General features: G+C 43.6%; 1 protein-coding gene and 1 long non-coding RNA gene across 8 annotated transcripts in view; both read left to right on the top strand.

The window, feature by feature from the left end:
- The window catches only part of ADCK1 (aarF domain containing kinase 1), a 73,396-nt gene that overhangs the window by 11,694 nt on the left and 40,164 nt on the right, over positions 1 to 21,538 (top strand). For 4 of the 7 annotated variants that reach the window (XM_053981564.1, XM_053981566.1, XM_053981565.1 and 1 more), the window contains one exon: positions 17,633 to 17,836. In XM_053981564.1, coding sequence (XP_053837539.1) covers positions 17,633 to 17,836 — 204 coding nt within the window. Of the gene's footprint in view, positions 1 to 13,054; positions 13,135 to 17,632; positions 17,837 to 18,349; positions 18,414 to 18,502; positions 18,564 to 21,006; positions 21,096 to 21,538 lie in introns of those variants that run through there. The other 3 variants (XM_053981570.1, XM_053981568.1, XM_053981569.1) reach the window with 3 other exon arrangements.
- Positions 4,145 to 11,822, top strand: LOC128809528 (uncharacterized). The gene is made up of 3 exons (XR_008437750.1): positions 4,145 to 4,204; positions 7,985 to 8,075; positions 11,589 to 11,822. It is a non-coding gene; the product is annotated as an uncharacterized LOC128809528 (long non-coding RNA).

The raw sequence follows: 21,538 nt of genomic DNA, 5'->3' as shown, positions 1-21,538 counted from the left end.
GTTTGTCATTCAAACTTATGGTTATTGGGCTGTCAGTACCTGGGCAAATATTTGGAAAGAGTAACCTTGTGCCATCATTATACAGAATACAATTTCTTGCTCCTTGGAGGCTCTTCCTGGCTTTGCTATGTTTACTTCTCACACTGGAGTGGGTATTTTCAAAATGAGTTTTGTCTCACTGTGAAGTTGCACAATGGAAGGATCTTGAGAAGAAGAGGAATGAATGTATATGTGTGTGTGTTTTCAAAAATAATCTACAGTTTCTGGATAGTTCACACCAATGAAATAGCCTGTGTCTTTGGACTTCCGTTGTGATTCATTAACCCTACGTGCCTTAAATATTAAGTGATGTCCTAAAATAGTTTCTTTCTGATGGAAGTGGACTGCATCTGCAGAGAGAAGTCCTCAGGAGCTCTCCATGGCATTCCTTCAAAAAGGCAACTGTGAATGAGGTCTATGGACTGTTCTCCACCACAGCCAGTGTGTGCAGTGGTGCATCTGCTTGTGCTTCAGCCTCTGGTGAACTGAGGTGAGAAACAAATGAACTTTCTTATGGGACACAAAATAGCCATTAGGTGGCAGTGACTTTCTGTCACCAAACTAAATGGGAACCAGTAATAGAGAGGTGAAGAGCTTTAGAGCCCATCCATAATCCCTGAGTTGATCATGCTTGGTTGCCCTATTATGTGCTCCCCAGGAATCTCTTCATCTAAAAGGCATGGTCAACACTAATGCAGTCTAAAAAAGCTACTATCAGGGCCAGCTGGTGGCTTGATGACTCTACATTTGAGCACTGCTGTCTAGCAAGCTTCCTGCCAACACATAAAGCATGAAAGCTTTGGACTGAAAACATAACAAGCTGTAAAATAAATCTTATAATTATAACACACTTCCTTTTCCTCCTTGTGCTTTCTGGAGTGGTGTCAGCTGAATGCTCTGGCCATAGTATCTTTAGGTTTTAATTTTGTAGCATTGAAAAGGTCCATTTTTTGTGGGATCTGTGCCTATGAAAGTAGATGTTCTTCAGTCATCTGCAGTGATTTATTCAGAGAAATGGCCCATCTACTGTGACATTTTTGAAGGAGGAAGAAGGAGAGAAGTGAGGGTAAGGAGGCAGTGCCTCATGTATTTCATGTTTTTTTCCTGGCTGTGCACAGTTGTCCCTGAAGTGCTTTGCTCCAGGAGCTTAAGTGTGAATTGTCATGTGCTCAGCTGTCTTCTCTCAGCTTCCCAGGAGTGACACAATATGCCTGGGGAGCATTTAGTTTTCTCTCCTCCAGGTGGGGCTATCCCTTTTCAGTTGAATCCCTGAGGACGTCATCACATTGATTCTTTAGAGCTGCTGGAGGGGTACATAGTAGCCAGAGTAGTATCTGAAGAACATCTCATCTGGTACAATGGGGAACCCGTTAGGAAGCCTTGGGAGGATGCAGGCTGCAAGGAGCTTGCATCATAAGAAACATTATGAAAGGAAAAAATGGCAAGTGAAGAAATAATCAGGTTTTATTTATTTATGTTTGACTATGCCTTTGGTCCCAGTGTGAAATGAACATTCAGCAGTGCAAAGTCAAGAGGTATGGCAAGAGATGGTATTGCCTCAGAGGAGCTCATGGTCATGGTTGATTTGCCTAGATTTTCACCCTAGATGTGAGTGGTGCAAATACACACAAACATGGGATTTCTCAGTGGCGGAAGGTCTGTGTAAAGAGAGAAGGAGACAAAAAGCAGAAATTACTTAGGGCTCCACTGTAAGTCACTTAATGCTGATCCCATTGACATTGGATCAGGCCCTGATTAGGGATGTTTTCTTAATGAAGGACCGTGTGGCCTTGAACTACTGACCAGTTTATATGGTTCACAGAACACAGAAACAGAATATTCTGAGTTGGAAGAGACCCACAAGGATCATTGAGTCCAACTTTAAAGGGAATGGCCCATATGGTTGTTGGAGGACACCTGTAAAATCAGTAGAGCTGACAGGTAGCCAGTACTTAATCTATTCTAAGAACAGGAAGACACCTGGCTTGAGAGTAAAAATAATCTTATTTGAGGCTAGGAAAAATAGATACCTAAAAGTTTCATTGGGGATGGAGACATGTACTTACACTGTCAAAGTGGACTTCTGTAATGTTGTTTTGTTTGCCCTTTGAGTCCTTAGCAAGACCCATATTGTGGATTCTCTTCCTTTTTCTGAGGTAGTTATAGTTAGCTTGCAGTGAAACACTACCTTGAAAGACTCCAAATTAGGAGGAAAAATTAGATGTAAAATCAGGGGTGAAGAGAATAGGTGGCATACAGAGGATATTTCATGTATCAGTCCAGGTTTGAATTTCAGAGCAGGATTAAATATTGTATATCTACTCTCCTAAAGCGGTGACCTTATCACATTCTCCCCAAAGTGGATCTGATAAAAGAATGTGCTAGAGGGCAGCTCACAATTACCTTACCTGTCAAGCAACTGTCTTCATTTAGCTAGTTAAGTCAGTGGTGAGGGAATTGCTGTGGTGGGTGGTGTTTTGCAAACACTCCCATGGACTTGTTTGTAAAGTGGGAGGCATCTTAGTAGGTTCCAGGCAAATCCTTTTAACGTAAGTGGGGGCTGCACTGCTTGCATACTTGAGGGAAAGGTGTCTCTGAAAGGAACTGCTATATTCTTCCATCTGGTGTCCCAGGGCCAGGCAGGACTCTGTCAGGCCTGAGGAAGGCCTGTGGACTAGAAAAAGAGGGAGGTATGTTTCTCTTGAACTAGAGTAGTTGATGATTTAGTTCTAGGAATAAACCAAAAAGTATTGTTCAATGTCAGGTTTTAAAGCTACCCCTTGCTTTATTTACTAGTGTTCAGGTGCCCTGCCTAGAAATGTGCATTTTTGTACATCTGGACAGACTCATCTGCTTGCCTGTAGACATGTGCCAGTTTGTTCAGGTGGGAGTCCTTATAGTAAAGTAGCCATTTTTTAAACAGTCAAAGGTTCAAAGATGGCTGTGGAAGACTTAATCCAAGATGGTAATCATATTCACTGCTACACTAGTTAAGCCTACTTTTGGTCCTGTAGAACTGGCTTGGGGTGTCTTTATTTTTGTTGGTTTTTTTGTTTACTTGTATCCTTTTGGCTGAGAGTTCTGTCTCAGTGGCTGCAAGTTCTGCTGATGGTGCACCATTCAGAGCAGCTTGCTGCTCCTTCCTCTGCAGTGGTATCATTTTGGCAGGTCTGACACCAGTAACAACTTGTTTTTGTCAGTGTACTGAGTCGATGTGACATGGAAGAGGGCCACAGCCAGCAGATAAATAAGGGTTGTCTTTATAAAGCCTCTACTCTGTTCTGAGCTCTACTTTAACAAAGAATTTGCATGTGAGCTTGCACATATATGAAACTGCCCAGTATTTTATGAAATGCCTTCTGCCAAGCCTGAATCCATTTACTATGTTGCTAGTTTTGATGAATTTAGAGGTAAATTCACCGAAAAGGTCACTAGCAGAATTACTTTTCAAAAAAAACCACCCATCTCTTAAAATGTCTTTACTGCCTGTGCAGTCTTTGTTTGAAAATGTACTCATTTTGAGTTGCCTGTGAACTCTGTAACTGTGCAGCCTGTTTGTTATTGTAGGGCTTTTCTGAACACAAGTTGTTTTTTACAGAACTGCTGAAGGGCAGCAGGCTTTGTTTATCATAGGACTGTTGTGTGAAGAGAAGTAGGGAAGATAAGCTTTTCTCCCTCGGGCCCTTTCCTTTGCATTCACAGTCAGGCAGTACAGCCAGGCATTTCCAGAGCTCAGCAGGAGCTGAGCTTTGCAATGCCCTGGTATCACCTGTTCTGTCTCTCTTCTTCCTCTCCAGGACGACATCCCTGCTTCTATTTCTTGTAGTAAGCTGAGGTTTTGCTGTGTCAGTCTGAATTGGGAGTTATTCCGTGCCAATATACAGAATGGTGATCCTTGCCTGGGGAATGTTAAATTGAAATCCTGAGTGATGGGGATTGAGAAAACAGCAAGGCTGTTAGCTGGAACTGCACTTTCTTCACTCTGAGCTGGTGCTAGTTCAGGACTGTGTGCTTGAAGACAAGAGGTGATTGTTATGTTATGGAGGTGATGGGCTCCCAAGAGCAATACCAGCTCCTGCTGCCCTGACTGGCAGGGTTGTATCCTCTGCAACCTCCTTAACTTCCAATCTTCCCAAAGTGGACTGAATCTGTACCAGAACTGAAGGTGATGTTTGATTCTTTTAAACCTATGTTTTGATTTTAGGGTAACAAGTGTTTGGTAATGTGGGTAAGTACTGAGCAAAATGCACACAGAAGCAGCTTCATGCATGTATCTCTCCTGTTGTATCCCCATCTGAATGTATGCAGCTTCCCACACTGGCCTGACACGGCTGAGCTCTCTGTTCACTTCTACTGCCATCATGTACCAGGCCTGAATCATCTTCTTGCCTGCTCCAGCTCTGCCCTTACCTCTGCCCAGTGATTCCTCAACCCTGGCTGCCACCTCCCTGGCTTCTGCCCTGGTGGCAGATAGGATACAGGCTTACCCCACCTGGCCTTGCATTCCTTGGTAACTCATTTGGGAAAGATTTGCCACAATCCTAATTTTCTGAGAACTGAGACCCAAGTGCTGGGAGGATACATTTCCGAGGCCAGGGAGGACAGCTCTCCCAGTCTGTGGCTTTGCACACTTGTGTCAATGGCAGCCAAGCCAGCAGGTTTCCCCATCCCAGTCCCTCTCCGGAGTAGGATTCCTGGCTTTGGCACAACTTGGTCCTCATCTGAGAAGATGAGCTCCACAGTGTGTGTGTCTTTAGTTTCATTCTTGTAAATCTCACTCCAGAGACGGTAGGATGTCAGATTTCATAATATGCTGAAATTCAATGAGCTCACTGCCCAAGGAACTCTTCCATTTGCAAACAGCCTAAAACCCTGCTGTTTTCCTATTAGTATGGATGGAGTGAAGCAACTACTGCAGACATGTGAATTTTATTTGAAGGATACTAAATTTAAATAAAGTAACAATAAAGAGGTCAAGCTCTGTCCTTTTGCACAATCTTTGAAATGGTGGGATGTATGTGTAACTAATAAAGGAAAGTTCCTTTAAATAGTGTTCACTGCTTATAATTGTTGGGCATATGTGTAGTAAATTAAAGAACCAATGTATTGGTAAGACCATTTACCTACAGGACCCCCATCCCAGTGACAGATTCCTCTCCTTCCACCTGCATTGCTTAACAAATTTCTTCTCAAGAGGGGAAGTGAATTCTCAATAGCAACGTGCCTAGTAATTACCCTCACTGTAATTCTGATGTGCAGTGCTGTCACCCACCATTAGGTGGGAGTGGAAAAGGGACTGCATTTTGTTGATGGTTGAACATTTGTTTTCCTCATCATTTTGACACCAGAGGTAATTGCCATTCCTGAAATATTCTCTTGCTATCATTACAAAGCAACTGTTAGGGACAAACTAATTATGAAGAATCTTGTTATGACAGATTAATAGGCCAACAGAGGGGATTTCTTTTTTTTTCTTTCAGGCAACTGAGTAGTAAAATCTAACAGCTCCCATATAACTGCTAGAAACACATGCTTCCCTGTAAGCCAGCAGATTTTTTCTTAGAGATGGGAGATTTGAAATACTAGGACTAGAGTATAGAATGGGTTTCCAAACTTGCTTTTATTGAGCTTTTGGTTTCCCAACATTATGTGCCAAAATGATCTAGGGTGGGGGCATTGCCATATGGAGAGGAGGTCTTCATGGTTGGTATTGGACCACCATCTTCTGTCTGGGTCGTGGTTGAGCAGCATCATGAAGGCTTGAAGTGAAGAATGCTGGAGTTGTGAATTTTATGGATTTTAGAACAAGACACAAAGTCATTATCTGGACTGCTTTATTGCCACTAAGGGTTTTCTGTGTAAGGGAGGCCAAACTGATGTACCGGTTGAGTTCTAAGTGGCCAGTATGCTTGTGTCCCTCTGGAAGTTCCAGAGTACCTGCTTCAAATTATTCTTATGGTATGTTCTCTGCGAGCTGTTGTGATGTGGCCCAAACATGTCTGCTTTCTTGTAATAGAGGGGACTGAGGCACCTTGCCTCCCTGTGACTGAACCATTCTGTCAATGCTCAGAGGAGGAGGACTTTGAAATACCTGTATTTCTCACTGCTGTGTTTAAAAGTTCACGCAGTGTATGAATTGTTTGGACAGCAATCCATGTAGGCTTGGTAATTGTGCTTTCAAAGAGGCAGTTAGGCAGTCTCATGGCTGACTTGCTACTATGTGGTGCTAGTGGATGCCAGGTGCTGATGAGCAAACCATTAAGAGGGAGCCAATGATAGACTTCAAAATAGAAATCATGTAGATTTAAAAAAGCTCCTGGATGAGATCTGTTCATGTTCTCAGCTTTGCCTTGATGTATCCCTCAAGTTGTCATGTAGCTACAGATCAAAGGATCTCTGTAGTTGGAACTGAGTCCCCTCTTACCATCTCCAGCCAAGTGTTTGTCCCTGCAGCACTCTGTCCAGAAAAGGAGCAAATCTTCAGAGGTGATCAATGCACAGCCCCCATTCATGCCATGATCTCCTTAATGAGAGAACAGTGAAGATCTGTTCTTTTCCAGAGACTGAATCAAGACCATGTTTATGTCATTTTCTATCTTGTCCGGCCTGCTGACATCAGCAACTCCCGGTTTCACTGTAGCTTCATTCTTCATGGGATCTCTGTGTGGAGTATGTAAATGCTTTAATATTAAATATTTGAGGTAGAAGTCATATATAGTATTAGTTTTGGATTATTAGCAAATGCTTTAATTTCTTTGCTTCATGTCCATCTTGTGTTGTGCAAATTCTTTAATGTCCTTTTTTTGCCATGCAAATGTTGTCTTTGGGAACATACACAGAGATTGTACTTGGCCAACAAGATCTGATTATTTGGAGGATCTTTGTCAGTATTATCATTCTGTCAGGTTTTGCACTAACCTTTTGTCTTGACTTTACTATTTGCCTTCTAGCCAAGGTTAGACATAGGCTATCTTTGACTAGCCTGTTGATGGAGAAATGTTGAATATATAGTTTTATATAAAGATTATCTCAGTTTTATTCCCTTCACAACTTTGGTGTGCCACAGCCAAGTGCGGGGAAGGCATGGACAATATTGTTCATTGTGATACCAGCTGTAGTAAAGGCAATTGCCTCTGGTACTGCTGGAAGTAATTCCTTCTGCTTTTTGTGGGAGCAAAAGTAATCTGCTCTGGGTAACATGTGGCCTCACCTGGGCTCTCCTTTTGTTCATCTCAGTTTGGTGCCATGTCAGATATTCACGTTTTACTTCATTAAATTGCTATTTCATGCTATATTAAAGTGGCACTTTCATAATCAATATAGGTGCTCTCTCTTCCTTGTGTTCCTAGCAGCCAAAAGGATTCAGCAGACCAAATGCTACCTTCACTAGCACCCACCTAAGCCAGTTTTATCCAAATTCTGCTTCCACTGACACCTGCAGAAAACTATTGTTTTCAGTTAAAAAGCACAAGATTGGACCTTCTAATTGCAGTTTAACAAGTCTATTGCATATGAATCAGAAGAGACACCAGCTCAGTCTCCCATACTGGTGACATTGATGGGATGCTAATAGACACCAGCTGCCTTTCTTTGTGCGGAGCTGTGTGGGGTCAACTAGATGAAGAAGCTGGAGTTATTTATATATATTTTTTTCACTGAAGTCAGCAACTGATGTGTACTTGGAAAGGAACAGACCTGCTGTGTAATAAGGGGACATTCCTTGTGGGTTTTTTTTCTTTTTTGAACATAGAACTGCACTTTGCCATTGGTGATGACTTACTGGCACTGCAGCCTCTTTCTCTGTTGGATGTGGTGCTATGACAGTCACTGCAGCTTTTTGGAATTGACAGCATAATCCCATGGTTGTTATCTTTCCTGACTTCCTCGTCAATCTAATTTAATCACTTGTAGGTATTTCATGTGTTACTGTCTCTTTCCTCTTCAGGCATCCTGTTCCTGTGGGAAGAGGTCTGTGCTTTAAAGGTCAGAGCTTCTCAGATTAAAGAAGGGGGAAGGAATCTGCCTCTGTCATTTTGGTAAGGGGCTGTATTCTCTTTAGAGCCACTGCAATAAAACCCCTTCTTTCTGGGGTCTGTCATCAAGGTGAATGCTGGTGTGTGTCTGCATGGCTGTAAGAGAGAGAGCAGGCTTGCTCTGCTCCCCTGGCTGTTGGAGTGACCTGCCAGGAGAGAAGTTACATATGTACAAGGGGGAGAAGCTGCTGTTGCACGATTTAATTGCCTGATGTTGACTCAGATAGGTCCTGACTGGAGGTCAGCTGTGACGTGCAGCTGGTAGGGTGGGATTTGACTGCTGGGAAGAGAAAAATGCCAGCCCAGATTCTTCAGCGTTGACAAAGTGGATGTGATGATTTCTCCCCTCCAGCTGCAGCAGCTGCCTCTGTGCTTCCTACTTTTCTGCACACCCACAGCAGGAGAGGAGACTCTGAAGCTACTCTGTCTGGACTCTCAGCTGAACTAGATGAGACTTAGCTGAGCTTTCTCAATGGTGCTTGGGCCATCCATCCTCATAAGACTTACCTTTCAGTGTGCCTTTCAGTCTGTCTTCCGCATGTTATGGCTTCCTGTGGAGTTCATGGCTTTTCCAGTTCTATTTTATTGCAGGTTGGAGTGTAGGAACTCAGAGAAGAGGCTGTCAGATCTTCATCTCTGCTCCTGCGGCTAGGATTCTTCCCTTAGCTTTGAAAGTGTAGCCAAATCCGTATGAGTTTGAGTGACAGCTAATTGCTACTGTGGTCTTTCTTGAGCTCTTCCCCCCACCCATGGTCCAAGACAAGCCTTCCTATGCTACTGCCTTTACACAGTCTTCTTACATGGAAATAGCTGTGTGGGAAGCGTTCTCCCTTCAGGTCATTTTTACTGCACGACATCATCCATTGCTATTCAGTCAATAGTATGTGGTTTCTGCAGGGTCTGTCAGCAGCTCCTGTTCAGGGGACACTTCGGAGTGTAATACACATCTTAGTTGATACTGTTGCTTACAGCAACTGAAAACAGCAAATGAAACACGGCTTCCTAGGACTGGTGGGAAGGTGTGAGAGCCCCCCCACAGCTAAACACAGCGCTAAATAACATGGTGTCTTTACAGTTTTCACTGGCATCCCACGTGGTTTGATCCAAGCTGAAGTGAATTAATTTTGTTAGCCAGATTTTGAGAGGTGCTGTGTCAAATTTATTATCATTTCACCTGCCTCCATGGAGCTGCAGGCTCTGTGATCAATGGATCAAGACATGTGCCTCATTTCATTGTGGCTTCTGTCAATGTCTCCGTGCCTTCTGCAGACATGCTGTTGAATTACTTTCTATCCTCCTTGGGTCCTCTGCAGTGAAGCACAGGACAGATCTATTTGTATATCAGCTATCAGGACAATAAGGCACTGAATGCACTTCTGTGAACCTGCTGTCTTTGCAAGTACTATATGTTTGTGTATACATGGGTCTGATCCTTCTGTCTTGGGCACATCTGGTCTGATCTTATCCTCATGTATAAGTAATTATTCACGATAATGTATGTGCCCCACAAGAGAGCCTGTGTGAAGGACCTCTGGAATAGTCACAGGGTAAAACAGCCTCAAAAGCAGAACCTTGTTCACTGGAGGTAAAGTGCAGGGGTGGGTGGGTGTAGGGAACTTGACTCTTAGATTCCTGCTACAGGCACAGAAGTTCTACAGCACAGTTATTTTAGCATGTTATTTTCCCTTTGTCTCTGACCAGCCCTTCCCTGTGCTCCTTGTTTTCCTGGCTCAGGAGACTTACACAGAACAGTGGATTATATCACAGGGGTGTCTAGAGAGGAAACAGCTGGTCTCTTCAGATTTTTATCCTGAACTGCCCCACAGATAACTAATTGCAGCTCAGTTGCTTCTATTAGCTATTTACCTAAAATTGAGCTGGCTAATGAAAATGTTTCTAATTAATACGAGGCAGATTAAAACTCATTACAGCAAGGTCGTCAGTAATGAGAGATAATCAGAGCACAAATGACCGAGCTTGGAGTAAAATGAAGATGGAACACAAGCAGGAGATCGGTGCTGGTTGTGCATGCACCAGCCAGCAAGGGCAGGGTTCAGCAAGGTGACTGCTGGTGCTCTGCCCTGCTGTTGAGAAACACTGCTTCCCACTCTCCAGAGCAGCTTGGGGAGTGACTGGCCAAAGAGGTGGATCTCAGTCTAGTGTAAAAATGTTTTCTGAACCAAGTAGCATCTCATACTAGATGTTTGTTGCTAGGCCAGCCTTCAGTCACCTGTATGAAGCAAGTTGTGAATACGGGCTTTAGCAGGAAGGCTTGGGAATATGTGTGGCACAGGTGGGATGTCAGCACTTGTGTGTGCTTGTATGTGGAAATTCCTGATGGCTCAGAGGGTGAGCTTGCATATCTGTTCGGCGTAAAATGTGTTGGCCTAGGTTTGGAAAAGTCCATTGTGATCTCCAGGAAAGTTTTGCACGAATTATGAGATGTGTTTGCTTTAATTTCAGCTACCTGTAGCACTACTGATACAAGGCCACAGCACCAACACTAGATTTCAGCTGTCTGTAGGCCTACTGTCTATATTCCCTTAGTACTGAGTTTACTGACCATCCTGCTAGTTGTGTGACTCCTTGTTTCTGTGTTTATGAGACTGAGAAGCTAAGAAGTTGTCACTTTAGTCAGGCGGATCATCTCCATCCTTAATTTTTCCCAAACTATAAAGCTCTCTTTCTCACTTCCTCTCTGTCCCACTGGCAACCAACGGTTGTTCCAGAATTTCTGAAGGATCTTACTAAGTTATACATATATACAACTCACACAATTAACAAATTATTAGGTAGTGAGGTACATTGCACCAGGACTTATTCCAATTCCAAAGGCGTGGATCTATCCATCATTGGCAGTATGATCAGGTAGTATTGGTATAAGGAAGCATTTGAATGGCAAATATCTAGTGTGCCCAGGAATGAGCTTTCATAAAAGGTAAGTAGGAAAGATGATACAAAAAGCAGGCAATAACAATTCCACTTAGAGTTGTGCGTCTTCCTGCAGCATCCTTGCTGCCAGTCAGTTTCATTACGAGGCTGCTAGTGTCACTGGAGGCTGTAGTAGTTTATATTTACTATATGCTTATTCAGATTAGTTGAAAGAGGAGATAACAGCCCCTTAGACAGAACTACACTGTCGCTGAAATGGGTTCTGTTTTGTATTGCTGTTTTTAAAGCACCCAAGTACCCTATTCACATCACCAGTAGCTGTATCTTCCCTAGGCATCTTTACAGATCTTTTGGCGTGGCCACTGATTTCAGTTTCTCACTGAGATAAATTGAGGTGGACATCTTTTCATTTTTCTCTGGTTTGTGCTGTCCTGGGTCATCTAAAGCTGTTTCTGCAGTTCTACTAGTCCTGTGCATATGGCACACCTGTTATCGGGGGTGAAAGAGAAAAGGACTATGACAGATTTCTTTCCTATATTCTCTGACATGTCTTTTTTCCCCTACCCAACTGTGTTTTGGAGATACCCACCACAGAGGTGATGACATCCTTTTTTCCCTCTGTAGGGAGTCCAAAGGACAGCCTGGCTCTTCCAGTACAGTCTCCTACTGCATTTCTGGAAGAGTGTTCTTGTCCAGGATGGCTGATAGCATATATGCTTGGGATGCTTCCACCCACTTGTGTGCCACAAGTTTCTTCCCAGAATCCCAAAGGCTTAATATGAAAGACCATAAGCAGCAGTTCTGTTGTTCTGTGGAAGGAAAGCAAGAGTTCATCACCAATGTCACAATTCCTTTGAATGGCAGGTAATTTAATGAATATGGAAGACCCTTGGAAACAGGTTGACCTCAGCAGTTTTAACCAGAATTTGGGAGCTGGATACACCAAATAGGTTCTCTAAAGGTTTCAGTAATGCACCCTGTTTGCATTCTCTCATTGTGGCCAGACAGTAGGGTAATTTTTGTCTTGATGCCTTGAGCAATAGTGTTTAAAGCCCTTTAGACATTTTATTAGCTGTAATGTTCTTATGAGCCTGTAAAATGGAGAATAGTGGCCCTGAGTTTTGTAAAGAGCTTTGTAAAAGCACTTTTAGAGATGAAAAGCTCCATATAAAATCAGGTATGGTTGTTTTATCATAAATATCTAAAGCCTTTCTGAATTCCATGAAGCTCTTGGCTTCTCTATCCTCTGACAGTGAGTGCCACTGGTTAATGCTGTATTTTGCAAAATGGGATGTAAAAAAAAAAAACAACTTAAAAATGGTTGTTGTTTTGTGGAATGCCCTATTTGTGTGTTTATGAGAGCTGGAAATAGGAATGGGAGTTTTTTTTTTCATTATTGCATACAACTTTTCTCTCTTATGCACCAAGTCTCTGTAATCTAAACAGTCTCCTAACATTTCAGATCTCTTTTTTAATAGACTCTTTTATATGATGTGGTCATATTTCCCTTGTCTTTCTCTGTCCTTTTTTTATTTATCTACCTCTTTTTTTGTGATAGGATGTTTAGAATCCAGGGTGGGGTTGTGCATTCGATTTATACAATAGTGTTTTGATATTTTTAACATTTTAATCTTTTTTATCACAGTCAAACAGTTTTTTTTTATTTTCCTGACTCACCCTATGCATTGAGCAGGCTGAGCCATCCACAAGAATGTGATCCAAGTGCTGGATGGTTGCAGTTAATTGAAAGCCCAGCAGTGTGTGTGGGGAGGACAGACTGCACAATTTGCAGTCCCAATATGTGTAACCTTGCAGCCATCCATGTTGAGGGGGAGATCTCTCGGTGTATTGATTTTTCACCTGTCTTTGGTAGGGACTTGGCAGGGCTAATTTTTCCACAGTGGTGAATAATATCTCTTACATCTCATGAAATTTTTGTCACTGCACTATTCTCTCTTTGCCACATCACTGGCAGGAAAATTAAACTTCAGTGTAAGAACAGGAATAATGGAACCTTTGCTGTTTGTTTTTGACAGTAATGCAGGTCAATCCTTTTACATTAGGGAGCTCCTTCTGCCTTCTTTGCACTGCCTGGACCTCTTTCCCGTTTCATCGTGTTTCTCTGTTTCCAGTGCTAGTTCATCCTCCCAGGAAGTAACAATGAATGCAGGTAAGATAGACAAGGCTTTTGCAGGATCATCTGGTTTAAAAATGCTCAGAGCAGGTTGAAATGAAGCTATGGTGAAAACAGCACTAAGTGTTGCAGCCTTGTCCTAATTGGAGTGTCTTCCATTGTTGCTGTCTGTAGTGCTGGGTTTCTGAGCTGGAAATGGGATAAAATGAGCAAGTGATGTTCTTGTATCTCCAATAATTACTGAGTTTTCCTTTCATTCTTTGTGAGGATATTTATTGAAAGTCCCAGTAAATACCTCTTTTCTATTGGCTATTGTATGAACAAGCTCACAGTATTTTGGTGGACTGGTGAAGAATTATTTTTTCCCCTCAAAATCCCTGTTGGCTTTTTATCAGTCATATCACATTTAGCTAGATGATTTTTAGTACTCTCTGTAATTATTGTCTCAAGTAATTTAGTTGATACAGAATTAAAGCTTGCAGGACTATAGTTCCCAGATTAGTCTAGATTTTTCTTAAAAACAGGGCAACACTTATTCCCTTTCAGTCCTCTGCAAGTTAACAGTTAATCTGAGATTTCCTTTTATTGTGGTTATTAGCATCTCTGCTACTTTTTGAATTAATCTCTATTTTTTATGTGATTGAAGTTTTCCATGTGTTTTCTAGAGCCACCTTTCTTGAAAAACTGTTGTGGAGAGTGTATCTCCATTGTAAGCAGTGATGGGCAGGCTATTCTCTCTGCATTCCTAATCCTCATTTCACATTTTGCCAGCTAAGAGTATGCCCTGCACAGTTGGGATATCTTTTCTGAGGGATTTCATATGAGGAGTTGCTTCCACCACTGTCTTCAGTGGCCTTTCTGAGCACTTTCGCCAGCAGGTCTGAAGTTCTCACTGGTAGATTTTAGTCTGAGTATTTATTTTATTCTAAATGAATTCCTTTATTTTTAAGACCAGATTAGCACCTGCCAGTTCATGACATCTGCACTTCTGGTGTTCTGATGAGCAGTTCTTTGCCAGTAATCTGTGTGAGTAAAGGCTCCTTCAAAAGCAACCACATTACTTGAGAAGCCAGGTCTGCTTGTACATCAAGCATAGATTAAAGTATGACCCTTTGCAGCTCTGCTTGCTGAGCATGTGCTTCATCCCAGAGATGCCTCTTCTCCACACCTAAGAGTTGTTATTTTCACAGTTTTAATAATCAGTGTTAATCCTAGTCTAACCAGAGTTTAGGTAAAGCAGAGGAGTCTGATAGCCATGTGGGCCAATATAGAATTTATCCTGCTGAAATCTGGAGATGGGATTTAAGACAGAAAGAGATGCCTATGGGGACTGAGGAAAGAGCCGTGTACACAGACAGCATTTGTGATCTGAAGGGCTTTCTGACAGAAGCTTATTCTTGATATTCCTCAGTATGTGAAATGCTTCCTTTCTTTGTAGTGTGCTCCTTGGGGCGATGCATACAAGTATATCTGTGTAAAACTAGGTGTTGTTTCCAGCTCTTTCCTCTGATAAAAACAGTCTTCGAAGTATTTCTTGGGCAACAAAGAGCAGTATCTTGAAGAAAAGTTCTGAGCCATTCTGGAGATTTCCATTTACCTTGCATTTTCTTCAAGGTGGAACAGAAACGTGGGCCACTACTACTGGACACCATAGTAGGAATGTGACAGTCATACTTTGTCTATGATTAGGGGAATGTAGTCTGTCAGAGGAACAAGTGTTGCATCTGGACTGTGACCTATCTTGGGGAGATCCAGGAAAATAATAGATAATCATTTATAAAGTTTTCTGCTAAAAAAACTGATCTGTTTGATAAGAAAAGAGTCCTTGGAAGCTGCATTCACAGTCCTGCTTCATACTCAGAGTACTTCTGCCTCTAATGCAGATTGGAGTTTTGTAAGATGTAGGGATACAGATTTACTTCTTCTGAGACAAGCTGCTTGGTCATCTTGTCTCTCTAGAAGTGCAGGAGCTGGAATTCCCTGGTCCAGCCAGCCAGCCAGGGCATCTATCTCTTAGGAGTTTAAGCCAAGCCAGTTGTGAGAGCATTGTGGAGGATGCTTTGCAGGAGATTTTGTTCTGTTTTGTTCCTGGAGCCCTCTGTAAGGATTGTCTTGCCCAGGACTGCTGCATTCATGAGGCCAACCAGCTTCTCAACAGTGTGGATAAATTTATGAGGGCAAACATTTCCTCTCACCTTGTGCTAGAGGAAAGAGGGGCTATTGCCACCTCCTTCCCAGCATTGACCCAGATGTGAAGACACCCTTTATGCAAGTGTGTCTACAAGCAGTTGCATTTTTAGCTACATGAGTTTTCCATCCTGTTTTTTCCATCTCCCTTGGGAATCCATATGGTGTGGGTAATGCACTGGAGCCAGCACCTCAGCTACCCTGAATTGGGCTGCTTGTCCTGACACCCAGCACTGCACTAGAGCCCCAGGTCGCTGCTGCTCTGCCCTGAGTCATGCTGCAGCCTGGAGTCATTTGATGGGCTCCTGCTGTGTGTGGGAGATCACAGGACCCTGTGCTGGCCTGAGCTCAGTGCTGGGAGCTCAGTGCTGGGTTTCTTGGAACATATCTGTAAAGAGCCTTGCCTCTGTTTCCTGCCAGTGCCTTTGGCTATGACTGCCCAACACCTTGAGGTGTGTGGCTGGCCACAGCTCTCCTTCACTGCTGGCAGGGGTTCTCCTCCACAGCTGGAGGCAGTGGGTAGAGGGTGACTATTGGAGCTGCAAAAAGCTTTTTCTCTGTGATGGGCTGCACTCCCGGTGCTGTGACAAACAACCCAGCTGCACTGGCTCCCTCTCTCCCTTTCTCTTTTATCCCATTATTCCCACCCTGGTTTTCTTGCTCTCTCATCTTCTGTTACAGCTTCCTTTCCTTGTTCCCTTTTGGCCTGCTTTTGTCCTTGCTGCACGCAGGGAAGGAGAAGAGGGAAAGAGCCAGAGCAGAGGCTTTTTACAGCACGAGCTTCAAAGCTGTTGTGTAAAATGCAGGAGGATGATGTGGGAGACTTGAGGCATACTCATGGGTGTTATTTGCAGCCTATACATGTGTGAGTTTTTGAGCTGGCAGTATGCTAGGGAAGCTCACCCACCTAGCATGAGTTACACTTGCCCGTATGTGCCCACTTAGGAAAATGTGCGTGTACGTGTGTGTGAGCACGTGTGCATCATGCTGTCAAGTCTCACACTGAGGGCAAGACTTACACATTAGGCTTTCTCCTCACACTCCCCTAGGCCTGTGTTTCATGCACTTGCAGCTCAGCACTCAGTCTGTCCCTGACACATTCCCAAATGCAAGACACTCAGCCTGTCCCATGATGTGACACAGCACTGCTTTGCACAGAGAGCAAAGATAGCTACTGAATGGTTTGGGTGTATGTGGTGTTCATGAAAGTTTGTGGAATTGTTCCTTTTTGTCACGTATTTCAAGGCATTTGCTGGAGTCCATTACCACAGGATCTTGTGCAGATGAGGGCTGTAGACACAGGATTTGACCTTCAATAACATCTGACACAGAAGCCAGAGGAATGAGGAGACTTCATGCAGATTGGTGTCAGGCGTTAACAGGAGATGGGCGCACATTTATTTTTTGTTATTGATCTGCATAGGTTTTATTAATGTATCAGGGCAAACTTATATGAAGTTCATTAAATATTATTCAATATAGCTGTGTCCTTGGCAGGAGGCTTTTCTAGTGACAGTAATAAAGGAAGAATAAATCATTGTCACTGAAGGATGTGGTGGCTGGTATATTCTAGAGGAGGAAAATGAACTGAAAGAGCTGAAATACAGACCAGACAAGTGGTTGGCAATGGGTTTTGTCATTTGGTACTGCATTTTGGCCACTGTGAGCACAGCTGGCAAGTCTTCTAACACTTAGTTGCTCAAACGACTTTCGTTGCAGACTTTGTTGGCAATGTAAGCAGTAAGACCCAAGACCTGACTGGAGGGATGTAATTCCCCTTGTGTGTCTAAAAGCGAGGTGAGGAAGATAAAGGACTGCCCATATACTGTCCTCCTCCCTGCCAAGGAGAGAGCTTTAATTTTGATTTTAACAGACTCTTTTTCTGAGTTCCTGGAAGTCTCTGGAATGGTATCTGTGGTTTTCTTCTCACTTTAATTCACTGCACTCATACTAAAAGTCTAACATAATGTTTGTGGTCGTGATTTTTGTCTTTTGACAAGGAGTTTCCAAACTGTGCATCCATAGTGCAGAATCACAGTGACAAACCAATGCTGCCCTATGGCCAGACATTTTATTCTGTGCAAGGATGGGCTAAAAACTGTTACTCATCGTGGTGCCTATACAAACAAGTGTTGAAGTCCTTTATATTCTGGAGCATCTTTCCCTGGTCTGGTTCAGACCCTTTAAATCCAGCCAGAGTCCTAATAATGAACTGACATGTTAGATGATAATGCCCAGAATCAAGAAAGGAAATCCTTGGTCTGCTTAAATACTGGACAAAAAAAGATGTGTGTGTGCATGTAACAGACAGCAAAAGGGCTTGACTGATGTTCTGGTCTCTTTGCAGGTGCACCTGCGCTCTGCTGAGCGCCTCCGGGAGTTGTGCTGCTCCAACCGAGGCACCTTCATCAAGGTGGGACAGCACCTGGGAGCGCTGGACTACCTCCTGCCTGAGGAGTACACCCGCACCCTCAAGGTGCTGCATAGCCAGGCCCCGCAGAGCACCAGGCAGGAGATTGAGCAAGTTATCCGTGAGGATCTGGGCAAAGAGGTAGGAGCAGCCATAGCCTGAGTCAGCTTCCCAGGCTTCAGCAAGCCCTGGACAGCTAGAGGAAGGAAAACTGCTGTTTCTCAGCTATAAGAGATACCGAGAGGAGATACCTCTTCCTTGCTTCTGGGTGAAGGCCATGCAAATTTTCCTGGTCCATCAATGGGCATTATTGGCAGGCTTTGGTGAGGAGAAGATAAGAGAGGAGTAAGGTTGTGAAAGGTGCCAGATGGAAATGGCAGGACTCAGCAGAGCAGTATACTCTGTATGCCAAGATGAACAGGGTTGCTGGAGGTCAGGATGGAGGGCTGTCTGCCGCACTGAGGAGTGGGAGCTGGAGGTATTGATGTTCAGGACAAAGACGTATTGGCAGAGCTCTGTGAGGGATGACTGCTCTCCCCTGGCTGCACTAGACCAATTCCAGCTAGCACTGACAGCCCTTTACTTTCTCGAGCCCCTAATTAACCCCCAAAGAAAATAATGGCATAAATCACTTTTGGTACTGCATCCAGGTAACGCAGTAGCTCAGGAGTCAGTGCCATCATTAACCCTCAGCAGCCCACAGCACCGAGATCAGTAGGTAAGTGACTATGTTCATTAGATATAAGGGAAGTAACCACAGTAAATTACACAGGGTGTTCTGCTACTTTGCATCTTGCTCTTTACAAGATGTCCCCTCACACTGTAGCCCAGGTGGAGGAGAGGCATTTCAAGGATCACAACTGACATGGTAAGGACGGAGGCAGGAGGAAAGAGTGCGCAAAGGTGATGCTAGGGAAAGTGTGTGTGAGGGGAAGGAAGACAGAAGATTGAAGAAGGGAAGCAGTGTGTACATCTATTGTTTCTCATATATAGATGTTTTTGGGGCTGTTTTGGTTGTTCTGGCCTGTCTGACTGTGTGGTAAGGAGGTGTGGGGGAAACATGAGGTAAGTGAAGTATTTGCACCTAGAGGGTATATTATAGGCAGATTTGAATGGGGTGGGTCTGTGTAGTTTAAGGGTCTACATATTGTCTAGCCAGGAATGACCATTAATATTTCCCTACAGTTCAATGGCAGGGTTAATGTAAGCCTCCAGTCTGCAACATGCTGCTGCTATCAGCATTCCATCCTTGTAGCAAGGCTGGTACCAGCTGTGTTTCATAGCTCAGTGGCTAGATGGAGCAGAGCAGGCTGGCTGCTCCCTGCAGGCCTCTGCCTCCATGGGCTTCCATGTGGCAATCTCCCTTCCACAGGAGCTGTGGAAAGCCACCCCAAAGTTAACCCACATTAAATTACCACAGTAGCCACCTCTGGCACAGTTTGTGTGGTGTCTCTTAAAGGCTGAAGTTGGTGCTTGCAGGTGGGACCTTTTCTCCCAAGTGTGTGTTCAGCTGCCACTGATAATCCCTGGTTTCTTTGTGCTTCTTGGGAGCTAGAGGAACGCTCCGTGCCTCATTGATTCCCAGTGAAGCAGCTCAAATACAGTCTCCGCAGCAACCTTACCTCATAGCATTCGCTTCTTTCACATGGGCAATGCTGGGCAATATTTAATTTTAAAGTTACAGGGGAGGGAGGGTAAAAAAGGTAGAAATGGTAAGAAAGTGATGGAGAGGAAATGGTAACAAGAGAAAGAGAGCAATGATAAAAGCAATAAATGAAGAGAAAAACATGTATAAAAATAAAGGACCTTGTAAAATTGGGCAATATTAAAAGCTGATGTAAATGCCTGTATTTATAATTACAAGGTACCAAATCAAGATATTTAAAACCAGAAAGGATCTGGGAACCTAATGCACCAAAGCTGTCATTGCTGGAGCCTAGAGGGTTTAATAGGGTTGCTTCAGGAACAAATTTAATTCCAGTGTAGATAGATCCTCAGTATATTTAAAATATGATATACTTATCTGAAATATAGGTGGCAGAGTGGCAAGGTGGAGTATCAGGGCAGAGAGGAGTGGAGGGAGGGATCCTGAAATTTTTCCTCCTGGGGCCAGCATTACACCTGAGAACTTGCAGATGAATTCAAATAGAAGAAAAAATGGCAATGAGGGAACCTTCTCAGAGTGCCTGGACCTAGTCCTGCTGCTGTCAAATTCAGTGGTAAGACTTCCAGTTCTCTGGTCAGGCCCAAGAGCTGGGCTCTTCAGATGAATCTTAAGTGTAGGCAAGAAGTAATTACATACAGCTTGGATCAGTGCAGAACAAATGGGATAAAGAACAACTGGAAATACAGACATACCTACGGAGGAATGTGACAAGCTAACAAATTAGGCAAGAGCTTGCAAAAGGGCAGGAAGGTCAAAAAAAGCCAATTTCATGCACAGAAGCATTATATTTTCAGTCAATTAGAAATAGTGTGCCTTCTGATGTGACCTACTCCTGTGACTCTTACCACGGGCTTGGATATTTTGTGGGAAAACTGGCTTAAATTGAGACCATACCAATGGGACAGGTGTTTGAGCAAAGACAGAGCATTTGTGAGGTGGATTTATGGTGTTCACCATGACTCTGTTGTCCCCACACAAACCTACTTGATACCCTGCTGATGGGGGGGGGTCTCTCATTTTAGGCCAGCATCATGGCTGGGGACTGGGAGCTGCAGCATGTAGCTCTGATGTAAAGGTGAATGGCATGTGTTGATTTGGCACAGAAGCATCATATATGCTGACTAGTGGGTTGTCCTGTCCAACCCTATTTTAAGTCCAGGGCCAGTTTGTATACCTATCACATTGGGATCATTGGGATAAAAATAATCAGTAGTGAGCAAATGCTGGCTTTTTAATCTCAGCCACAGTGGTTTGGATGAGTGATGGTGGGAGGTGATAATTCTCTGAAGTGTTATATGCAAGAAGTTGAGGTGGGTGGGGTGAGATTCAGGGTAACACAAGTAGTAGCAGTGGAAGAGGCTGGGCAAAGAAATCTTTACAATAACTCTTGGAAACAGTCACCAGTGAGATCACAGAGCAAGAATCTTTTGGGAAGACAGTGGAGATAGTGCAGGTTGGGCTTGTTCTGGGTGTATTCGTTGGAGCAGTTGGGAAGAGCTGTGTTGATAAGAATGGCTGTTAAGATATGAATGAAAGAGTCTCTCCTACCTCTATTTTTGTCTTTCTTGCTTGAACAAGATTCTGAAAGTGAAAAGGTGTCAAGTGTGGAAAATGAAAGCAAGCTGAATATGTTCTTTCTCTGCAGAGCTATTAATGACAGAGGGAGAGACAGCTGGTTCAGCTAAGTGCTCTAACTCAACGAAGTACATGCAGAGCAGAGCCAGGCAACTTCGGGTGAGATGTGGACACCACACATTTAGGGAGAAAGACTGAAGAGGAGCTCTGGAAAAAAAAACTTTCAGACTGGGTGCACCTTAAAAGCACAAAATCTTTGTGCTTAGAAACTAAAAAAAGGTAGAAGAAATTTTGACAGCACTGGGATTAGGGAGATTGCCTCCCTCGTTTGTTGGAAACGACTGTCATGTGGCTGTGGGATACAGTGATATTGGGGAGGTGATGCCACTCTGTTCTGATTAAGGGCATTTCACAGCATCCCTTGTCATAGGATGGAGTGGTTGCAGAAGGACTTGTGAGCTTTTACAGCCCCAGTCTTCCAAATATCCTTTGTGCCTTTGTTGCCTGGCTCCACTACTGGCCAGTGCATTCCCTAATATGGGTCTCACTTCTCTGCTGCTGCACAATGCTGTCACAGTTGAGATACTGGGACATCTCCTTGC

Source organism: Vidua macroura, chromosome 6, assembly GCF_024509145.1.
Source record: "Vidua macroura isolate BioBank_ID:100142 chromosome 6, ASM2450914v1, whole genome shotgun sequence".
Classification (NCBI taxonomy): Eukaryota; Metazoa; Chordata; class Aves; order Passeriformes; family Viduidae; genus Vidua; species Vidua macroura.
This window is presented reverse-complemented; position numbering and strand designations above follow the sequence as displayed.